The 22,414-nt window shown below is 42.1% G+C and overlaps 1 protein-coding gene across 1 annotated transcript; it reads right to left on the bottom strand.

Annotated features, from left to right (window-relative positions):
* Positions 1-526: 526 nt before the first annotated feature.
* Positions 527-20,428, bottom strand: LOC308285221 (chymotrypsin-like protease CTRL-1; the record flags this gene model as incomplete). The annotated part of the gene is made up of 7 exons (XM_080725939.1): positions 527-688; positions 5,921-6,069; positions 13,121-13,328; positions 14,125-14,206; positions 14,611-14,690; positions 15,205-15,332; positions 20,350-20,428. The coding sequence occupies 7 exons, from the start codon at positions 20,426-20,428 to the stop codon at positions 527-529; spliced, it is 888 nt and encodes a 295-aa protein (XP_080582065.1).
* Positions 20,429-22,414: the final 1,986 nt, after the last annotated feature.

Raw genomic sequence — 22,414 nt, 5'->3', positions numbered from 1 at the left:
TGTAGCTAAAGTCCACGACAATATGCACTCATATTGTGTTCTGTATTGTTACCTCACCTGCTTTTTATTTAAATTAGTTGCATATCATCTCATCTACCCACTCCTCTCCCCTGACCAACCCTCCCCATATGCAAACGAAGTCATACATTTGATGCTTAAAGAGTTTACTTCATGCAAAATATACTTACAGATGGACAAATCATTGCACCAGTTAGTAGATGACAGCAACTGTTTAAAACTGTTAGAATGTGTATTACCTCATGATCAAACACTCTGATGTACTGTATGTACTATGTAAGCATGTTGTATTTTTGTGGTGTTTGTAAGCATGAATCAGAATCAGCTATATTGTCACATCACAGGTTTTGTGCATCATTCCCATCGTATCGTTATTTCCCTGAAGGAAGAAAGAAAGGGAAGAAGAGGGCGGGGGAGGAGGAGGAGATCAAGCAAGAAAAAGACAAAGGACCAAAATGTTGTGTGTACAAAACTAAAATGTTTGGTACACTCAGCGAGCGTGGACTCTTCAGTTGGATCTCATAGTGTTGTCGATCCAGCTCCTGAGTTTGGACACGCGGGCGAACACGGCAGGAATGTAACCGCTGCATGTTTTTTGTCCAAAGGAAGTGATTCCCACCAGAGTCCACACCCCACCTCTCTCACACACCAGAGGACCACCGGAGTCACCCTGGAGGAAACACACAGTCATAACTCATAAGCCCAATTTGTAGATCAGAGATAATATCTGATCCACAAGCTCAATTCAGTTCAATTCAAAGGAGCTTAATTGGCACGAGAGGAAAAGAAAGTTGCCAAAGAAAGTGCAAAATATAATAATAAACAGTTGAAAAAGCGGAACATATACGATTGGAGGAGGTACAGCATGGTGTTAAACAGAGCTACTACCGGTATGTCACAGTGGGTGCGTTTATATGCACATTCAGAATGGCACTCAGAATGAACTTATTCAGAATAGAGCTTCATACCCAAACGTTTACATGGGACCTGAACACCAGTATCCCTCATTCCACTTGTTTCGGGTCAGACCGGAATGGCCATTCCTAAACGTTTATATGAGCATTTCTATTCTGAATGAGCAGTCATTCCGAATATAAGTGGAATACATCTGTGCATATAAACGCACCCAGACTGTAGGAAACCTATTAGTAGGGCAGGAGAGAGGGGTCTACCAGCACCCCAATGAAGCTTTTTCGAAACCTGTTTTTTTTGGACCGTTATGATGTCTAGTTATGATTTCTGCTTGCTCTAATGATTTAGCTAGGGCGCCCGAGTCTGCGACCTTCGGGGTCGCCACAGCGGTCAAATCAAGTTGGGCTTCCATTGACTTTCTATACAGGAGGAAAATACCCAGAAAAAGATTTTTTTTCTGGGTATTTAAGGAGGATCTGAGGGGTCTAACTAGGGGTTTGTCATGATGCTGAATCCATTGCAGGCATTTGTTTTGCACAAAAAACATTCAGTGGGCTAGAAATGGCCTTAGAAAACAATACACGTATGGGTGAGTATTCATGTTAGTCGGAGGCCTTAGGGTTTTTTTTTTCTCGTGCTAATCAGTCTAAAAGTTCAAGATTTTGCACAGATGTAGCTCAGGGCATGCTCTAATGATTTAACTAGGGCGCCCGAGTCTGCGACATTCGGGGTTGCCACAGCGGCCAAATCAAGTTGGGCTCCCATCGACTTTAGTGATGAAAAGTGATGAGTCATCACTTTTCAGAGTTGTGTGGGTGCTGTGGCGACCCCGAAGGTCGCAGACTCGGGCGCCCTAGCTAAATCATTAGAACATGCCCTGAGCTACATCTGTGCAAAATTTTTAACTTTTAGACTGATTAGCACAAGAGAAAAAAACCCTAAGGCCTCCGACTAACATGAATACTCACCCATACGTGTATTGTTTTCTGAGGCCATTTCTAGCCCACTGAATGTTTTTTGTGCAAAACAAATGCCTGCAATGGATTCAGCATCATGACAAACCCCTAGTTAGACCCCTCAGATCCTCCTTAAATACCCAGAAAAAAAATCTTTTTCTGGGTATTTTCCTCCTGTATAGAAAGTCAATGGAAGCCCAACTTGATTTGACCGCTGTGGCGACCCCGAAGGTCGCAGACTCGGGCGCCCTAGCTAAATCATTAGAGCAAGCCCTGGGCTACATCTGTGCAAAATTTCGCGCTTTAAGTCAAAATTGCACGAAATTAGCATTTGCTCCCCTAAATCCCCACACTAATTGGGGATATGTGAGAAAAGGTTACAAATGAACCCCATGGGACATTAGTTGACCACGGCAACAAGCAGAAATCATAACTAGACATCATAAGGGTCCTAAAAAACCTGTGGTATCAAAAGAATACACCTTAATTCATCTGTACAAAGAGAAGTATAGACGTGTTTTGAACATTTTTGGGTTATTCTTCGCCGTTTCTGTCCTGAAATAGGGTCAAGATGTGCTTAAATGTTAAAAATAACCACTTTAATGAATTCCCTGGGTCAAAATCATATAGAAAAGTGTGTTCATTTCTCCCTGTAGGTTGTTTACATCAATCGTTATGGCATTTTCTGTTATGACCATTGTATGGTTCAGATTGGGAATAGTTGTGAGAAAAGGTAAAAAATGAACCCCATGGGACATTAGTTGGCGACGGCAACAAGCAGAAATCATAACTAGACATCATAACGGTCCAAAAAAAACAGGTTTCGAAAAAGCTTCATTGGGGTGCTGGTAGACCCCTCTCTCCTGCCCTACTATATAACTCCTAGTATGAGCCTACTCCACATCCTATATTATAATAACTATAAGCAGCAAAAACAGATATAGGAGGTATTACAACCATAATCCAAACAGAGGAAGACAAAGGCAAAGACAACATTGGGACAGGTGCTGGAAAAAAAGAATCAATGTTGCAGCATCACCAAGAATATGTTTTATCATATCGGAGCCCTACTGTATGCTAGTGTCAGCTCAGGTTGCCGGACATACAGTAAGTATACTGTATGAAATAAGAACATTAATATAAGCTTAGGTTATTAACAAAAAAAAAATGATAAAACGGTGAGATGCAGTGAGATACATTAACACTTGTCATGGTTAACCAGGGGTTAAATTAAATTATACAACAAGTAGTCCGGCTCTCAATGGAAAACAGGCTCTCCAGCCGTGCATCAAACGAGCAAAGATGCACTGCTAGACCTGGGCCTATTCACATGAAGAATGTATCACTCCGCCACTGCACCTGATTATCCCATATATGGCACAGCTGCACCCTCTGGAGGCGAAACACTAGCTGTGCAAACTAGCCACTCGCACCGGAGAACAACACTATCCCGTTGGAAATGGATTTCACTGTTAATTTCGATATATTTGGTGGGCTTACTTTAGACGAATGGTTAGATGAGGATGATAAGGAGAACGCAAAACCAACCAGACATTGTGCTTTGTCAAAGGAAGAGCTCGACAAGTTAGAGAAGTCAAGGTTTGAACTCAACACAGCCAGGACAACTACTTGGGCTGTGAAGTGTTTCCGGGACTATGTTCGAGACACAAAGCAAGATGTGAATTTTGCCACCGTGACTAAAGAGCATCTCAACAGCCTACTCCGCGAGTTTTATGGCTCTGTTAGAAACTGCGAGGGCAAGCACTACTCCATCAGTAGCTACGTTGGGTTGAGAGCTGGCATTAACCGTTTCATTAATGACCCTCCTCTTAGCCGGGCATGGTGTATTATGCAGGACAGCGAGTTCACAACCTCAAACAACGTCTTTAATGGACTCTTAAAGTTTCTGAGGAGAGGAGGACAAGACAAAACTGAACAGCATCCTGCAATAACCGAAGAGGACCTGAAAATAATCCGGAGCTCGGAGGCTATGAACCCAAACACACCACGGGGCCTGGTAAACAAAGTGTGGTTCGACATCCAACTTCATTTCGGGCGGAGAGGAAGGGAAGGACTGAGAAGTCTTACACCACAGTCTTTCATTGTGAAACGAGAAACAACAGGTAGGTTAACCAAATAGCTATGCTATTGTTACGCATCATAATTAAATTAAAATGTGTGTTATGAAGAAAACATTTCCCCTAATGATTCCCGTTTTATTTTTAAGGCACTAAATATGTGACACTGACCTTCAATGAGGAAACAAAGAACCACAAGCAGCATTCTGAAAGGGATCGTCAAAGCAGAAGAGGCTGCATGTTTGAAGACCTTGGGAATCCATTGTGTTCCGTTGCATCATTTGAAAAGTACCTATCTAAACTGCCTAAAGAGCCTAAGGGGTTTTATCTCCATCCATTGAGAAGAGATGTAGAACAGCTAGGTGATGTGTGGTACTCATTGGAGCCAATGGGTGTAAATCACCTGGCTACCATGCTGTCACGTATATGTAAACAAGCAGGCACATCTATGATTTACACAAATCACTGCATCAGACGCACTACCATTCAGAAACTGTCTGATGGTGGTCTGGAAGCCAGAGAAATAATGTCTGTTAGTGGACACAAGTCAGAGAGTTCTTTGCAAAGCTACTGGAAACCTTCTCTTGATAATAGGAAGCAGTGGAGCAATATGCTAGGTAAAAGCAGCCCATCAAACAGCTCTACATCTTCACCTGCTAAACGACAGAGATCCAGCATGGACTTAACAGACAGCACCTTCACCAACTGTGCCTTCATTGGCAGTGTGCAAGTTAATGTCTATAACAAATAGGTGCCCTTGCTTGTGTGACTAGCCTACGTCTTGTAAATGGCCAATGTTAAAAAAGAAGACTTCAGGCCGTTTGTATCCTAAATGAGATACCTGCTGTAATAAAAGGAACAATGGGAAACAAGTGTGCTTTATTTCAATGGTAACTCCCATATTGTATAAAGCCTAGGAGGGCGGCTATATGTATATCCTGCTGTGTTCAATTGAAATTACGTCAATTTCGTAACACTATTAGAGTATTTGTTGTTGTCATACAATGGTATCGTGACGTGCAGCGAAAATAGCCGATCTACAAGTGACAATGCGTCGTCGCGCCGTGTTGTTACTTGTATATCGGCTATTTTCGCTGCGCGATACGGTCGTACGGCAGAGCATAGCCTATTGGAACTGACTCAGCTGTGGTGAGCTGCTCGGTGACTGCGCTCAGAGCGCAGCTCTTTTTAATCAACAGGGACTATTTAATGTCAGTCAAACTCTTCCAAGGTATCAGATTAGCGATTGTTTAAATTGTGAATTGCCCCACAGTGTGAATAGCCTATACTTTGATGCGTTTTGTTTGTTGGTGGTTGTATAATTGCAATATTACACTCGAGGGTGTGGGATAACTGAATTATTTGCACTCCTGTGATGCTCGGCGGAACTCGCCTTCGGCTCGTTCCTGACGCATCACACTCGTGCAAATAATTCAGTTATCCCACACCCTCTCGTGTAATATTGCTTAAATACAGTCTTTTTATGTTCATGCATAATGTTATTTGGAACAACACATCACACTTCTTTCATGAACAAGTATTATATTGAGGTTTGTGTCATGAACATTACACTCGATCGGCAAGTGAGCTCAGGTCATTAGGGTTAAGGTTAACCCTAATGGGTTAGACACACCAGAAGTAGATTTTCTTTTAAAAAGTTACTTTTATAAATTTAGTCCTTTATAGATAATAATAATTATGTTTTTTCTACTATTGCTTATTTGATCAAAAAATATATCTGTGTATGTTGTGAACAGTCTGTGACTTTATTGGTTATTGTTGTATCTATTTTAAATGCAGAGCGACTTCACTTTTTGGATTTAGTCATATTGCAAAGCTTTATCTACTGTATGTTTTTATTGTATAGGTTTTTATGTGGACCAAAGGAAGACTAGTGGCCACATCGTGGAAGCTAATAGTGATCCTAATAAAGAATACAGAATAACATGGCTATACTTTGCAGGTGGTCGCTCCATTGGCTCCATTGGCTCCATTGGCTCCGGCACAGATCATATTGTCAGTGATGGCATCATTCCCCCAGTACTGTTTACACTGGGCATTACTCAGTAGAGGCAGCACCACCTGCTGGAGGATGCGAGGATAGGCTGTGGAACACAGAACACAACAGGAGAGAACTATGGTTATAAAGATCACATCATCTCTGTCGAGTGGCGTTGTGGATCTGCTACTTTTGATGCTTTCTGGTATGGTATGGTGCTGCCTTCATCCTCAAGAAAAGGCTTATACTTTCTTTTCTGGTGTTTAACCTCCATAGGGTTTCTCCTTGTACATGATGTTTACTCAAGACATAATTTTTTTTTTATGTTCAAAAATGAGATCTCAAAGGTTATACAATGTGAAATATTACCAATAGCAATAACAGACCATGGACCAGTAATAACGGAGCTACATTTGGAAAGGGAACAAGGAGAAACCCTATGGAGGTTAAATAATTCCCTGCTGGATGATCAATGTTTTAAGGCAAAAATAGAACGAAGTGTGAAGTCTTATTTTGAGATAAATGACAATGAGGAAGTAACATCTATTATTTTATGGGAAGCTGCTAAAGCAACGATAAGAGGGGAAATAATAGCATATTCGTCCCAAAAAAAGAAGAAAAGAGAAAAAGAAAAAGAAACGCTGAAAAATAAAATAAAAAGATTACAGGAACAGCATGAAAGAAATTTGAATAAAGAAACAGAGGAACAACTGAAGGCAGCAAAAAAAGCCTTAGACACAATTGAAATACAAGACATTGAAAAAGATCTCATGATGTGTAGGCAAATCTACTATGATAATAGTCCAAAAGCGCTGAAAATCCTAGCAACCAAATTAAAGAAACAGAAAGAAAAAACGGCAATAGCAATAATTAAAGACGAAAATTATGTACTTAAGAGAGGGAAATCAAATATAGCAGCATGTTTTAGAGACTATTATCAAAATATCTATACCCCAGAAGTATTAGATGTAAGTAAGCAAACAATTAAAGAGTATCTAATAGCTTTAAACCTTGCTATAGTAACTGATAAACAAAATAAAGATTTAGTTAAGCCAATAACAGAGGCAGAAATTACAAAGGTTATACAGACAAGCAAAACTGGGAAAAGCCCTGGAAGTGATGGGTTCACTAATGAATTCTATAAGTGTTTTAGACCCTTGGTGCTACCCATTCTATGTAGAGTTTTCAACGCCATATTACAAACAGGAAAGTGGCCAGAAACCTGGAACTCAGCAATTATTACTGTTATACCAAAAGAAGGAAAAGACCCGACAAATTGTTCATCGTATAGACCGATATCGCTCTTAAACGTAGATCAAAAGATTTTCACTTCAATTATAGCCAAAAGACTCTCAGAGATACTCCCAGATACCAGTAAGACTCCCTAATCGGGAGATAAGCGACCGTCAGGTCACAGCGTGATTTTAGGGAAAAAAATGTGTAGGAGCAGTGTCCAAAAATGTGTTTGAAAAAATCGGCCTGATGGTGGCGCTATATGGGACAGATCCATGTTGATGAGATGAGTGTAGAAATACTGTGTAACGATTTGCGTGATTTTAGGACAAAGATTGTAGGAGCTGTGTCCATAAACGTGTTTTGCAAGAATCGGCCTCATGGTGGCGCTAGAAGAGGGTCATGGAAGAATTGATGGGTGGAGGTTGTGGTTTGGCAGGCAAGGAGTATGTGTGCAAAATTTGGCACGGATCGGGGCAACGGTTGCGGAGATATGAGCAGGGCAAAAGTGTGACGTGTGACTGACTGATTGACTGACTGACTGACAGACGGACAGCTGGTCGAGGTTTTGATAGTAACTGCGACCTGACGGTCGCACTAATTAATTTAGATCAAACAGGTTTTGTTAAGGACCGTTTTCTAAGTGATAATGTGAGGCGCACTCTTAACATTATAGATGAAACAGTGGTAACGAAACAACAGATGTTGACATTAACTTTAGACGCCGAAAAGGCTTTTGACCGAGTCTCTTGGTCTTTACTATTCGGAGTATGCGAGAAGTTTGGGTTTCATAAAACATTTATTACGTTAATGGAAGGAATGTACAAAGTACCAAAGGCAAGCGTAAGAGTTAATGGGATGCTATCCAAGACTTTTAACTTGAAAAGAGGAATAAAACAAGGAGATCCAATATCACCTCAAATTTTCAATTTGTGTATTGAGCCTTTAGCAGAACACATCAGGGAAAACAATAAAATAAAGGGAGTTATCATAAAGGGAGAAGAGCATAAATTGGCAATGTATGCAGATGATATCATAGTGTATCTAACAGATATTTATAAGTCCTTACCTGGTCTACTAAATGAAATAACAAAATATGGAGTGATGTCAGGCTATAAGTTAAATTTAAATAAAACAGAAGCTATGTTAGTGGGTGGTCACTTGGAAAATGATTTTAAAAAACAGTTTAATATCAAATGGGATCAGAACAAAGTCAGATATCTGGGAGTAACCATACCTAATAATTTAGATGAACTATATCACTGTAACTATGGCCCCCTGGAAAATGCCATAAAACAAGACTTCAGTAGATGGAGAATAATACCCTCATCCCTTCTGGAAAGAATTAAGATTATCAAAATGAATGTTCTGCCACGATTCTTATTGTTGTTTCAAAACCTGCCATTGTATACCACCTTCATGTTTTCATGTCTGGGAGGGACTGTTGAGAAGGTTTATATGGGACGCAAAGAAGCCAACAGTTAAACTTAAAACATTGCAACAAAACAAAGACAGAGGTGGGTTGGCACTACCTAATCTAATTTATTACTATTATGCAGCACAGATTAAATCTATCCTGATCTGGACGAACAATAAAATGAATCCTAAATGGAAGCTTATGGAGTCTAAATTGGTTGAGTCACTCAGTACTTTGATTTTCACAGCTTTTAATAAAGCACAGATTAAAACACTCAACCACTCCATACACAACACTTTCAAAATTTGGAAGACAATATCTAAAATAAGTAAAATCAAAGAACAAGATATGACTCTTATGAGAGAAATGTCACGGGACTCGGATTTCACTCCAAACACTATGGATCAAGTATTTAAGATATGGGAAGGGAAAGGTCTCACAAGATTCTATCAAATGTACAAGGAAGACGAGGTGGTCTCTTTTGAATACTTGGTAGTAGATCAATATGGAATTGCTAGAAATCAATTTCATCGATATTTGCAAGTGAGGAACTACCTCAAAGATCAGCTTAAAATTAGAACTCTTGGAAACCTTCACCCTCTCCTGAGATATATAATAAAATCGCATCAAAGAAACAAATACAGAAATACAATCGGACAACTTTATAAAATATTTCAGGAAAATAAACCTGAAGACTTAGCTCATATTAAAGACAAGTGGGATAAAGAATTGAGAATTACTATAAATGAAAACGAGTGGAATCAGAGCTTCAAAGACATTTTTCTTTTCTTAAGATCACCATTCTGGCAGGAATACGCCTGGAAAATAAATATAAGGTACTTTCAAACACCTCTGTCAATATCTAAGTATAATTTAAACTCTGGCTGCTGGAGGGAATGCGGGGAGAGTGAAGCGGATCACACCCATGTATTCCTCACATGCCCCAAGGTACAAACCTTCTGGTCAGGAGTCACACAAACAATAGAACAAATATTTGGGAGAGTTTTAAACTTACAAAATCATAATATACTCCTTGGAACACGCCCCCAGAGTCTGCAAAGTCGAGATTTATATCTCTTTTGGATTTTGAGAATTACAGCGCTCAAGCAAATATCAAGGAGTTGGAAAAGTGTGGAACCTCCCAGGGTAGAGAAATGGTGGGAAAAAACAGAGGACCTTATGGAAAAGGTGACCTATAGAATTAATGGCAGAGAAAATGCTTTCGAAAAAAGGTGGGCCCCTTATGTTTTAAATAGGGGAAACATGTCTTTTTAATTTTCAGGGTTGTCTTTTTTTTTCTTTTTTCTTTTTTCCTTCGGTTCTTTCTCCCTTTTGTATTCAAACCTAAAGTATTCTAGATATAAATATTAATTTAAACAATAGCAGCTTTTTCTCTGTTTTAATGAAATGACAACAATTACATAACAAAGTCTCCTCTTTTTTTTTTTTTTTTTTAGTTTCTTTTTTGTAAAGTTTCTGTTTACAGTTTTTTGTGTGGATTTTTTTCTTTGCTCTACGTGGTGGTGGGGAAAAAATACATAAAAATGTGTCAAAATGTCCTTGGAAACAAAAAAAGGACATAACATGTTAAATTTTTTGAAGAAAGTTTATGATGTGCATGTTTTGACACAATAAAGTATTTAAAAAAAAGGTACTACAGTTGGAACCGAAGTGTGTGTGTGTGTGTGTGTGTGTGTGTGTGTGTGTGTGTGTGTGTGTGTGTGTGTGTGTGTGTGTGTGTGAGTGTGTGTGTGTGTGTGTGTGTGGTGTGTGTGTGTGTGTGTGTGTGTGTGTGTGTGTGGGGGGGGGGGGGGGTGAGCAAGAGAGCACCTGACTCCTGGAAAGGAGCTGCTCTAGTTCACAGAATACCCAAAAAAGATAACATCCCAGATGACCCGACTACATGGAGAGACATCTCTCTCCTCCCAACTGTTTATAAGGTGTTTATGAAATGCCTCCTCTCTCGCATACTGCTGTGGCTTGTGGAAAATAATATTCTGTCCACAAAACAGAAAGCCTACATAGAGGCAAGGAATGAATGAACATGCATTTTGCCTTAAGACGGGCATCGATGATTTCAAGCACGAGTCATCCCGCTTCTATGCAGTGTTTTTAGATTTTCGGGATGCATTTGGAACCCTGGCGCATGACATTATGTTTAGATCCCTGGAGGAAATCCACCTGCCCCAGGTGTATATAGACATAGTCAAAGACGTCTATAGGGACTCCTTTATCCAAGTGATATGTGGCAAACAGCTCACTGACCCAATCCCCCTACAACTGGGTATAAAAACAGGCTGCCCCTGGAGTGCGGTAAACTTTGTGCTGGCAATCAATGGATGGCTACAGTGGATGTGCCAGTGTGCGCCTCTCAACATCTTTTCCCCCAACCCTGTGCAGGGGTACGCAGACGACGTGGTCGTGTGCTCCTGACACGAGGGAGTAATAAAAGACATGCTTTCCAGGACTGACTCATTTCTGGAGTGGTCTGGACTACAGGTGAAACAATCTAAATGTGCTGTCTTTTTGCGAGAGGAGGAGCGTAGCGGGGGCAACCGCTGGTACCATGCCAAATCAGACACAATCCCAACCTTTACAATAAATAATGTACCAATCAAAGTCTTTGCACGCCACGAAACCTACAGCTACCTCGGCCATAAGTTTAATATCGCCGGGGAGTGGACAGCGCAAGTGAACGAGCTTGTTGCAGAGTACATGTCCAGGCTAGACCTAATAAGCTCCTCTCCCCTCCCTCTGCTAATGAAACTGGAGGCGATCGGACAAGTAGCTCTGTCCAAAATACACCATCTCTTCGCCAACGTCCATATACCAAAGAAAGTACTGAATGACTTAAACAACAAAACGGTACAACGAGTGAGAGAATGGTTGGGCCTGAGTACGCACACAACCCGTGACTTCATATTCCACAGTAAGAGAGAGGGAGGGCTGGGGGTACCGGACATTGAATGGACATATATATCCACACGCCTTTCACACCTATTGAACATGTTAAATTGTGACGACTGGGCGGTCAGAGAGCTCGCCAGAGCCTCGCTCATTCTCGACCTGGAGCGACGCAAGGTCCCCAAAACGAGCGACCCACTCAGCTTCCTTGGGTTTAAAAAGAAGCCCAGCGGTAAATTGGATACCAATGCAACTGGTTTTGGAGTAAACTCTGACTGGCCAGATCTGAACGATCTGTGTAACTGGACTGGTGTTTCCCTGGAGTGGAAAAGAGACGGCGAGTCTGTGTGCGTCTCTGAAGCTGTTATCACCGAGCTGTCAATCAACGTGTGCGCAGCAGCGAGCCACGATGGAACATCAAGCGTGCTCCCTCCCACCGGCGCGCGCACCTTCTAGCGCTCAGAGCGCAGCAAAGGAAGCAGCGCTGGACAGGACTGCGACTGCAAGGTAAGCTTGCTTGCCTTCAGTCAGCTGATCATTCAGTGTCACACTCCATTCTTAAAAATGCAGCTATTGATGAGGACATTCTCATCTTCACAGTAAAAGCACGACCCAAGTGCTGCCTACCAAACTGAACCTGTCCATTTGGTATCCAAATACGCATGACTCTTACTGTTTACACCACGGACAGCATCAAATCATAGAGTCTATGTCTCTCTCTATATATTAAATGGCTGTAATTATTACAAAAGATGTGTCACCTATGTTTGATTCCTCTGTTGTGTTTTACAAACATTCTTGTGTGAAACCAGAAATGTTTCAAAACAATGACCCCCATGTATTTGCACATATAACGGCAAATACACTAGACGTCATTGTGATTGATGAGAACAGCAAAGAGGTTTTCCTATTGGAAGTTGGCTGTACTTTTGATTCAAGTTTGGAGGAAGCTTTCCTTACTAGTACAGGCCATTATACACCTATAGGATACAAGTGTCAGCTCATTGTATTTATATTTGGCAGCCTGGGCCATGTCCACAGGCTAGTGGTCAGGGGCCTGAGGAATTTGAGGTTGTCCAGGTATAAGGCAAAGCAGCTTGCAACATATTGCTCAATCTCCTCCATTATAGGCAGTCGATCCATTTGGAGGAGAAGGTGCTAGATTCAGATTCAGATTCTCAGTCAAACGACCGCCTTCGTTGAGGAGCAGATTCAGTATCCTATTTGTACCCATAATTATTCATGTGTGGTGTTAATATAGCAGACTGAAATGTATGACCAGTATTGACTGTGAATGAGCTCATGTGTTGATTCTGTACAGTCTGGACTTGTTTGGATTTGGGCACTGACATGTTGTTTCAAGTATGTGGGACATCAGAAGCAACTGGAAAATATTTGTGTCCCTTGTAATGTATTTTATAAATGTGGACTCAAATAAAGAAATTGAAATGTGTCTGTCTGTCTGTCTGTCTCTGTCTGTCTGTCTGGTCTGTCTGTCTGTCTGTCTGTCTGTCTGTCTGTCTGTCTGTCTGTCGTCCGTCTGTCTGTCGTCCGTCCGTCCGTCCGTCCGTCCGTCCGTCCGTCCGTCCGTCCGTCCACTCACTTTGGAAATATACGTAGGTTAGTCCCCATCCCGTGGCGACACAGCGTGTCCTGGAGGGGAGGTACAGGTAGGAGGGGGACAGACACACAGGGGACACCCTGACTGTGTCTCGGGAACGAGGGGACAGCCTGAGCAGAGCCACGTCATAGTCACTCCAGTAAGGGTCAGTTGTTTTCAGGTTAGGGTTGTAATTGGGATGGGGGATTCTCTGTATGGACGGAGACACACACGCACACACATGCACGCACGCACGCACGCAAACGCGCACGCACGCACGCACGCACACACACACACACACACACACACACACACACACACACACACACACACACACACACACACGTTGCAGTGACAATGCCTTCATCGGCAAAGGTATAGGTGCATTTTGTATTCTTGCTATGCATTAGCCAAACTATTACAGGCTTTTTAACTTAACAAGTGTTTGTGTCTTTTGTGCCATGAATTCAGATGAATACTTTTTTGGATGAACTATTCTATTCTTTTTTTTTTTTGCCATTTTATGGTGTTTTTTCATAATTGATTGAATCCAATATTTATCTGTTTCACTGCCATCCAGGGCAGGAATTTCATGGAGGCCATGAAGGCCATGGCCGCCGTTGCCCCTCAGTTTGGCCTTGTGCCCGAAAACCAATGGCATGACCTGAGGCCACACCTGTGGCCTTGCCCTAAAATTACGAAATTCCAGGCCATCCCTTTAGTGGACCATATTATGATTCAGTCAGTAGCATGTCTCTGTATTGACCATACATATCACTCAGTCAGTAACATGTCTCTGTATTGGACCATACATATCACTCAGTCAGTAACATGTCTCTGTATTGGACCATACATATCACTCAGTCAGTAACATGTCTCTGTATTGGACCATACATATCACTCAGTCAGTAACATGTCTCTGTATTGGACCATACATATCACTCAGTCAGTAACATGTCTCTGTATTGGACCATACATATCACTCAGTCAGTAAGCAGGTCTCTTACCTTGGAGATGGAGATGGTCTGGATCGGTTCTCTGCTGGACTTAAGGTCATGCTCTCCTAGGATGACGTGATGACGCCCAGCACTGAACACGCACGCACACACGCACGAGCACACGCACACGCACACACACACACACACACACGCACACGCACACGCACACACACACACACACAAGTTGTCATGTTAAAGGAGAGTTTTGGCCCAGAAGGAAATCTTACCTCTAAAAGTTCTTATTTGGTCCTCCAAAAGATGTTCCGGATGTTATAAGATGCAATTTATTCCATTTAGCATCTATCTGTCCTACCCAACCATGGCTTCAGACAGGAGCGAGTGACCATCTATTTTTCCACCTTCAGATGTGTCTCTACAAAATGTTTAAAAAAATTCCCCAAATATTGGCCTGTAGGCGTTGCAGGGCCTGTCTGTCTGTCTTACTTTCATCACCTATGTAGTGGTCATTAGAGGATGTTGGAGGTCATGACTTACATTACTTCGCAATGAGCAGCGGTCACCACCCAGTACTTGTTGATCAGAGAACCTCCACATGAATGGTGTCCTGAGGTGGTCTGAGAGGAGAGGAGAGGAGAGGAGAGGAGAGGAGAGGAGAGGAGCTAGTGCACCGGTCACTTTGCTTCCACATGCTCACATATGTTAACATTAGACGTTGTGAACACAGGAGGGAGAACTTTAAAACATTCTAGTCCTGACCGCTATTAAAGACAGTTGAACACAACTGTTTCATTTTGCTTGTTGTTGTTGTGGATATGCAGAATGTCATTGTATATTTGTTCATAATTTAGTTACCGTTATAATCGTCTTCTTCTCTCTCCTCTATTTTTTGTATAACTCTGTCTATTATTAATGAATGCTGCTGCAATGTCTCTGAGGAGCCGAGCCTGTCTACGGTCCACCTTGACTTTGACTGGTTCTTCTATTTCTGTACTCAGTCCAATCCTCTGTTAGTTTGACTCTCACAATGAGGATGTAACAGTAATGACATGGACCACAGTGTGACAGTATTACCTCATAATGAGGATGTAACAGTAATGACATGGGCCACAGTGTGAGGGTATTGATTACCTGTATAGACACCTGCCAGGGCCAGGAGCCAGACCGTGCATTCTGTCCACCCACAATCCTGCTGGTGTAACCGCTGATCCTAGGCTTGATGTCTGGAACTCCACACCACGAAACAGGACCTGTGGATGCTGTACAATGTGCAGATATAGCTGAATAGGATGGAGTAGGTGTAGCCTGCTTCCAGACCAGAGACCCCGCCCACTCTCAGAGTGGACTCTTTCTCTGGTCTGGAGCTGAGTACATGAATCGTTTTTTATTTTCGGCTGCTCCAATGAGCGCGGGGGTGGGGGTCGGTCTAACGAATATCCAATCCGCGCAGCAGTTGAAACGATTCAAACGAAGTTCACACACACAGGCAGGCTGAGGAAGGCACACACACACACACACCCGCTGATTTCACCAAGCTGTTAATGTTGATTACATGTTTCTGGTCGCAGTTCTGTGTGGCAGTCACTGGCACAGACAGAGACACACACACAATCACACACACACACACACACACACACTCCGCGACCGTGCGTCGCGTCCACCGTGCGTCTCGATCACCGTGCGCCTCGATCACCGTGCGTCGCGATCACTCGCGCGCGGATGCACGCTCGCAAAAAAGTCCCTCCCCCGTAAATCGCTTAGAATAGGGCACAGGTTCAGACTAAAGCGTGAGCTGAGTCTGAGATCAGGCTAGAGTAGGTGTATGCAGCTTCAGTTATTATGGTGGAACTTTTGCAGAGCTAGAAAGGTTTAGAACCACTGATTCTAATTCATACATGGGTGTTTATTAACGACCTATATTAGTAGGTTAATGACTGTATTGCCTTTTTTGTGGAGTTACGCTCGCGGGACAACCCCCGGTCAGGTATGACGTATTGTTACAGAGCCATTGTACACAGGGATGGCCACAGTCAGCGGCTTTGGGCAGAGTGATCAAGGGGAAGTATGTTCCCACGCTAATTCTCAATCATTTTGATTTGACAGCACCAGTCCGCTGCCACCTCTGAGGCACATGGCTGAGAATCAGATTATCACCAGGTTTGGTATGTAAAAGCAGACTTCTGGCTTCACTGTGTAATTGTGACACCTGTGTAGACCACTTCCTGACCGGGCGGTAAGCGTTGACTCCACTAGTGTTCGACCCTACCTTATTTTCCTGTATGTTTTGACATGGTTTAATAGCATTGTTTCTTCTGTTTTAGGCGGGCATGAGATGGGACTGGTGCATGCTATGTGAACTAAAGCCCCTGGAGCTTGTGATGCTATTGATGCATTTAATGATGCTATTGATGGATTTAATGCAGTGTGTATTTTTGAAAGCCCCATAAAGGGAAGAATTTCAGTTGATTGTTGAAAATAAAACGACGCAGCTGAATTGAGTTTACACAATTTGAATTTAATTACAAATTATAATTTTCAGGATTCCAATTTATTTTTGTAATAGTCAGAATAAAAAAAATAGCTGATCTACAAGCTTAAAACGTGTGACAGTGCGCGTTTTGAGCTTCTAGAAGGCTATTTTTGCTACTTTTGTGTAGCTGATGAAGCAGGGCATTCTTTTATGAAAATCTAAATACAGAGGTTTCTGACAGTACAGTAGGCCTATATCCAATGTTTATTGTGGCCCCCTGGAGTGAGTGTGGATATAGTGGCCCTTAGTGGAAATATAGTGCACCATCACAGTTTCCCACCCCTGATCTAATATGATTAAGAGACAGAGAAATATCTTTATAGACTGTAGACTATATAAGTTTGCATAGCCCTCTACCATATTGCAGAGTTTCGTAAAAACTGCAAAAAGTTGTGGTAGAAGAATAAAAGCTAGAGTTTCAATGGGACCAAGTGCACTATGTGCTTGGCCCCTAATAACGATGATGATGATAATAACTAGAAAAGCAGTTCCTGCAGAAACTGAGTGGGCCTAAGCTCAAGTAAAGGTGTAAACTAAATTACAACATTAATGGAATATAAATATAAAAGCAGAAAAACAGAAATTGTATTGAGCGAACACACACACACACACACACCTGTAGGGGCTCCTCCCTTGCAGTAACGGAAAGACCAGATGCGATCCCTTGATTGAGAAAGGAAGAAATAATATTAGTTTTTCACGATTGTTAACACATGTTTCTCAATACACTAACGGCTTTCTCAAAACTGCACACACAAAATTGAAAACCTCACACACAAAATGCTAAACCTCACACTCCCTTTCCAAGATTCCCAGTTTGCGTTACAGTAAATCACTTAACTGTGTTCACAAAATGAAACTCATGTTTTCATTTGGTACACTCTTTGCCATCAAATCACTTATGTGTTCACAAAATGGAACTCATGTTTTATTTGGTACACACAGCCATATTCTCAAATGACACATACCATTCATTCAGTACACACAACTAAGCATTTGCTGCACACTACCAAGCATTTACAGCACACTGAAGTGCAAAATTGAAAACACACCATTGAATTGGAACACACCATATGAATGACATTGACTCTGGAGAATGAGCTATTTCTCCTTTTGTAAAATGACTCAGTGTAGGCCTACTTTTTTATAGTCAAACGTAAAACAGCACACAATATGCATCCAAAACGTTTTGGATTTTCTTGTGTGCTGGTGACTGCTTCTTTTCCTCTTATTGTATAGAAGTAGATTATAAGGTGATGTGTAATTGACATCAGAGTTTAAAGAAGGAAAATCCGAGTCTAATGCATGAAAAGGGAGTGTGAAGTAGTGCCAAATCGGGTCAAGCTATAGGTACACGAAGTTAAGGTTGTGAAAATTGTGCCGAACTTTAGATTTTTGTTGGTTAACAATCATGAAAAACTGTAAATAATCATCAATAGTCATTCCTCGACATTTATCTTTGAATTGCAAATGGCTTAGTTATCAAGTGAGAACTGATCTTAAAGGACAACTTTGTTCATGTTTTAGATGTACTTGGAGCAAATCGCACCCGTGCAAAGTGGGCGGTGCAAACACATAGAGATCAAAGGGGGCTTGAGCCCCTGCCCTTTATCCATCTGTAAAAAGTTCCCTCTCCAGACCTATGAATGCAGTTTTCACTATGGTGAAAGACATGCAAATGCACTCTGACATCACAGTGTTGTTAGAGCGTGATGTCAGAACGTGACAGTCAATCAACAATAAAAGATCAATCAAAGTTACCCAGACAAATATGGTCAAGATTGGACAGTTCCCACATAGCAGAGGGGTCTGGGCCAAACATGGCTGCAATCCGGCATGTCTGGCTTACCTCTGGCTTCGGCAAGTGGTATGTGAACCGGATGTGGGCCAGGTCTGGCAATGACGGCACTGTTTATGTGATGGCACGCCACATGTGGGCCGATTGTGGTTTGGTTTATTTGGCCCAGATTCGCCATATAATTAACTGGCCCATATGTGTTTTGGTTTATTTGGCCCAGATTAGCCATATAGTTAACTGGCCCATGTGTGTTTTGGTTTATTTGGCCCAGATTAGCCATATAGTTAACTGGCCCATGTGTGCTTTGGTTTATTTGGCCCAGATTAGCCATATAGTTAACTGGCCCATGTGTGTTTTGGGTTTATTTGGCCCAGATTAGCCTTATATCAACTGGCCCACATATGTTTTTAGTTAATTTGGCCCATATTAGCCTTATATTTAACTGGCCCACATATGCTTTGGGTTTATTTGGCCCATATTATCCATATATTAACTGACCCACGTATCTTTTGGTTAATCAAAAGACAAGTTGACTTGCAAAAAAGTCATTAATGCCCTATATTATTAGTTTTTTCCTGTCATTCCCAGTGTACGGCCTTGCTTTTTCCTCATGTGCTTTAAATTATGCCAATAATATGTATGTGTCATAATTCCTAGTTTGGGTAGTTTTAGTTAATCATTTTTTGGTACTGGGGGGCCTAATCACTAATCAGTGACTCTCCACAACCTTAAATACAGGCCTGTCTACACCATTACATCACTATATTGCATACTCGTCACCACAAGATTGTAGATTGGCTATTTTGGAAGCTATTAAAAGGTCTGTTCTGGCCTTGGTCATAAAGGAGTACGTGTACGTTTCATACTATTTGTACTTTTACTTTTACAAGGCGGCAGTGGCTTATAGGAGTTATCAAACTCAGGCTCCCTCAGAGTTAGTGTTGAAGAGTCATTGAGACTCTGAACCCCTAGTTACAGTACTCCCGGTGAGCAGATTTGTGCCTTGCATGGTTTGCTGTGTGTGTGTGTGTGTGTGTGTGTGTGTGTGTGTGTGTGTGTGTGTGTGTGTGTGTGTGTGTGTGTGTGTGTGTGTGTGTGTGTGTGTGTGAGTGGTTCAATGTAATGCTAAATCTATTTAAAGCGCCTTGGATAAAGGCACTATACTGTATAAATTATTTACTCAAGTACATTTTTATTGGACGTGTACAGATTATTCTACATTGCTTAAGGCCCTGTGCACACTGGGCAGATCCCGTGGCCGATCAGATCTCGTGCTGAATTTTATGACCCCCCGGGAAAATCGTTTGGTCGGCCCCGGACTCGGTCTTGGGTTTGAACGGAACCCTGACACGATTGGATTATGTTAATGGAGCATATCTGACGCGACGCACCTGCCCTTTCCCTTGGTCAAAATCTGGATATTAATAAGCAGCCATGAAAGACTTGCGTTATTTAAAAGCCAGCGATTGTTATTCAAAGATCTCAATAATCTGTGAGAAGTCATCATTCTCTCTCTCTCTCTCTCTGTCAAACGAGCATAATAAAGCATCTGAGAGGCAGAGAATCACTACTTTATAGGCATTTTTCTAAGTCCAGGGTGAAGAGAGCGAGCGAGATCAGATGACAAAACTTCCACATTGTTATAGGCTATAGGCAGAAAGGATCACTGCTTTGACAGCCTAAGATACTCTAGTCCAGGGGTTCTCAAACCTTTTTAATACCACGGCCCCATAATGAGGAAAAATATTTGGCGTCGGACAGTCACAGACCGGCTGTTTGAGAATACATCAACTCAAGCGCAATGCACGCACCATGTATGGAACTATGGATGGATGGGATGAACATCCCCAACATTTTATTCATAATATACTGTAGCCTTGCACTGTGGATTTAAGTTGGACAGTTTTAGGAAACGCACGGCAATGTAAGGCTGCTCACGTTGGCTCACTTGGCTGGCAGGTGATTCCATGTCGTCTCTCAATGAAGTAGTAGTCTATATCCAATGATAGGGTCCATTTGGTTACCATCTCCATCATTAAACTGGGGACCACCTGGAACACCCTCAAGGACCACTGGCGGACCATTATTTGAAGCACCAGCTATGATCAGATGTGTTTCCCTCTTCGTTTTCTCTTTTTTTGTATCATAATGAATGATGTGTGTGTGTGTGTGTGTGTGTGTGTGTGTGTGTGTGTGTGTGTGTGTGTGTGTGTGTGTGTGTGTGTGTGTGTGTGTGTGTGTGTGTGTGTGTGTGGAAAGGGAGAGGACGCGTTGTTCGCTTCACGCTGTTGGTTACAACAATATATTCATTATTTATGAATGGGACCTTCCGCGATCCCACGTTGGGTCGGGAACCATATAGTTTGAGAACCGCTGCCCCTTTCAGATGCAATATCTGACTTTAATACCTAGTCATGCAGGCAAACGTTTTTGAAAATTTGTTTTACTCCAGTCAGCTGTTGTAGCGAGTAGCGACCACCAGCTGGGACTGATGCGCTAATTAGGCCTATTGATCTGACCTAGTTTCGCGCAATGATGTAATGATTAATTTGAGCAAGATATAACATTTTAAAAGGCTTTTATAGGCCTAGGTGAGGTCTACTCTTGATACTTTTTTGTCGCTTCTCATGCCACCTCCCCCCCGAGATGGCCAAGAGGCTAGATTTGCCAGATGTCGGTCTCGTTTGTAATGGTATCAGATATTTCACTTCAAGAAAGAGAATCGTTGTCATTTGAAATGATCACCGATCAACCCCCGGCCATGAGTTCTGATCTTATGCAATATCGCATTTCGTCTGTGGGGCCTTTAAGGTAGGCAGGCAGGCAGGCAGGCAGAGGTGTCAGAATGTCATTACCATGTGAATACAGGCAGCCCCTATTGTCTCATACTAAACTGTGACCTACGGTCGTAATAATGTAATACTTTGTGAATTTACTTACTCTTTATCGTTGTTATGGAAACTGCCGACACCTGTCAAGTAGTATCCTCTGCGAAGTCCCCACCATAAACGGGCGTCCCAGTCGTTCACCCACCAACCCCAACGACAGTTACTAGTAGCCAGTTGAGGGCTCAAACAGCACAGATACTCCCAGCTGAAAGTACAGGTTTTATTAGTGTGGCTGCTATAGGCAACCAGTAAAAAACAATACAACTGGCAAATCTGCTGGATGACAGGTAGTCGGAGGCCTTAGGGTTTTTTTGTGCTAATCAGTCTAAAAGCGCCAAATTTTGCACAGATGTAGCCTAGGGTTTGCTCTAATGATAGGGCGCACGAGCCGACAACCTTCGGGGTCGCCACAGCGGCCAAATCAAGTTGGGCTCCTTTTTTTTCTGGGTATTTAAGTAGGATGTGAGGGGTCTAACTAGGGGTTTGCCATAATGCTGAATCCATTGCAAGCATTTGTTTTGCACAAAAAACATTCCTTGGGCTACAAATGGCCCCAGAAAACGTGATGACTCAGTGATGACTCATCACTTTTCATCTCTAAACCATCGTTTTCTGGAGCCATTTAGGCTCTATGTCTATGCCATAAACCACGCTCAATTTAGTTATGCAGGCCAGGATATGGCCTGACACGTAGTGATTTTCATCTCTGTGGACACTCTTATCTTCATATTTAAAATAGTGCATCATGTAAAAGAAAGACACTCGCTCACCTCGCGCACAGAGTTCTCCTGCAATAATGTGCAATAATCTGCCGGGCTGACAGGGGGCAGTAGCTATTTCCGAGGTAACTGCAAGCTCCACCAATCACAGGCGTCAATTTCACCGGATGTACATTTTTAGCAGTAGGGGTAATGTAGTTCGTCTCCATGCGATCTTAATTAGGCTAAAACTTGTTTTGACTAAAACTAGCGTGATTGCATAGATATTTGTGTTTTCTACGGGAGCATATAGAACCATTTTATAACCACACGCCTAGTGGTAAGTGTTCATTGAATTGTTAACTTTGTGGCTGATAATTAAATCCCCTATGGTGAAACCAAATGGGCAGTTTACTTCCGGCTCCTC

This window comes from Nannobrachium achirus (genome assembly GCF_963921795.1).
Source record: "Nannobrachium achirus genome assembly, chromosome: 5".
NCBI classification, from domain to species: domain Eukaryota; kingdom Metazoa; phylum Chordata; class Actinopteri; order Myctophiformes; family Myctophidae; genus Nannobrachium; species Nannobrachium achirus.
Note: the sequence above shows the minus strand (reverse complement) of the source record. Positions and strands in the feature narration are given on the sequence as shown.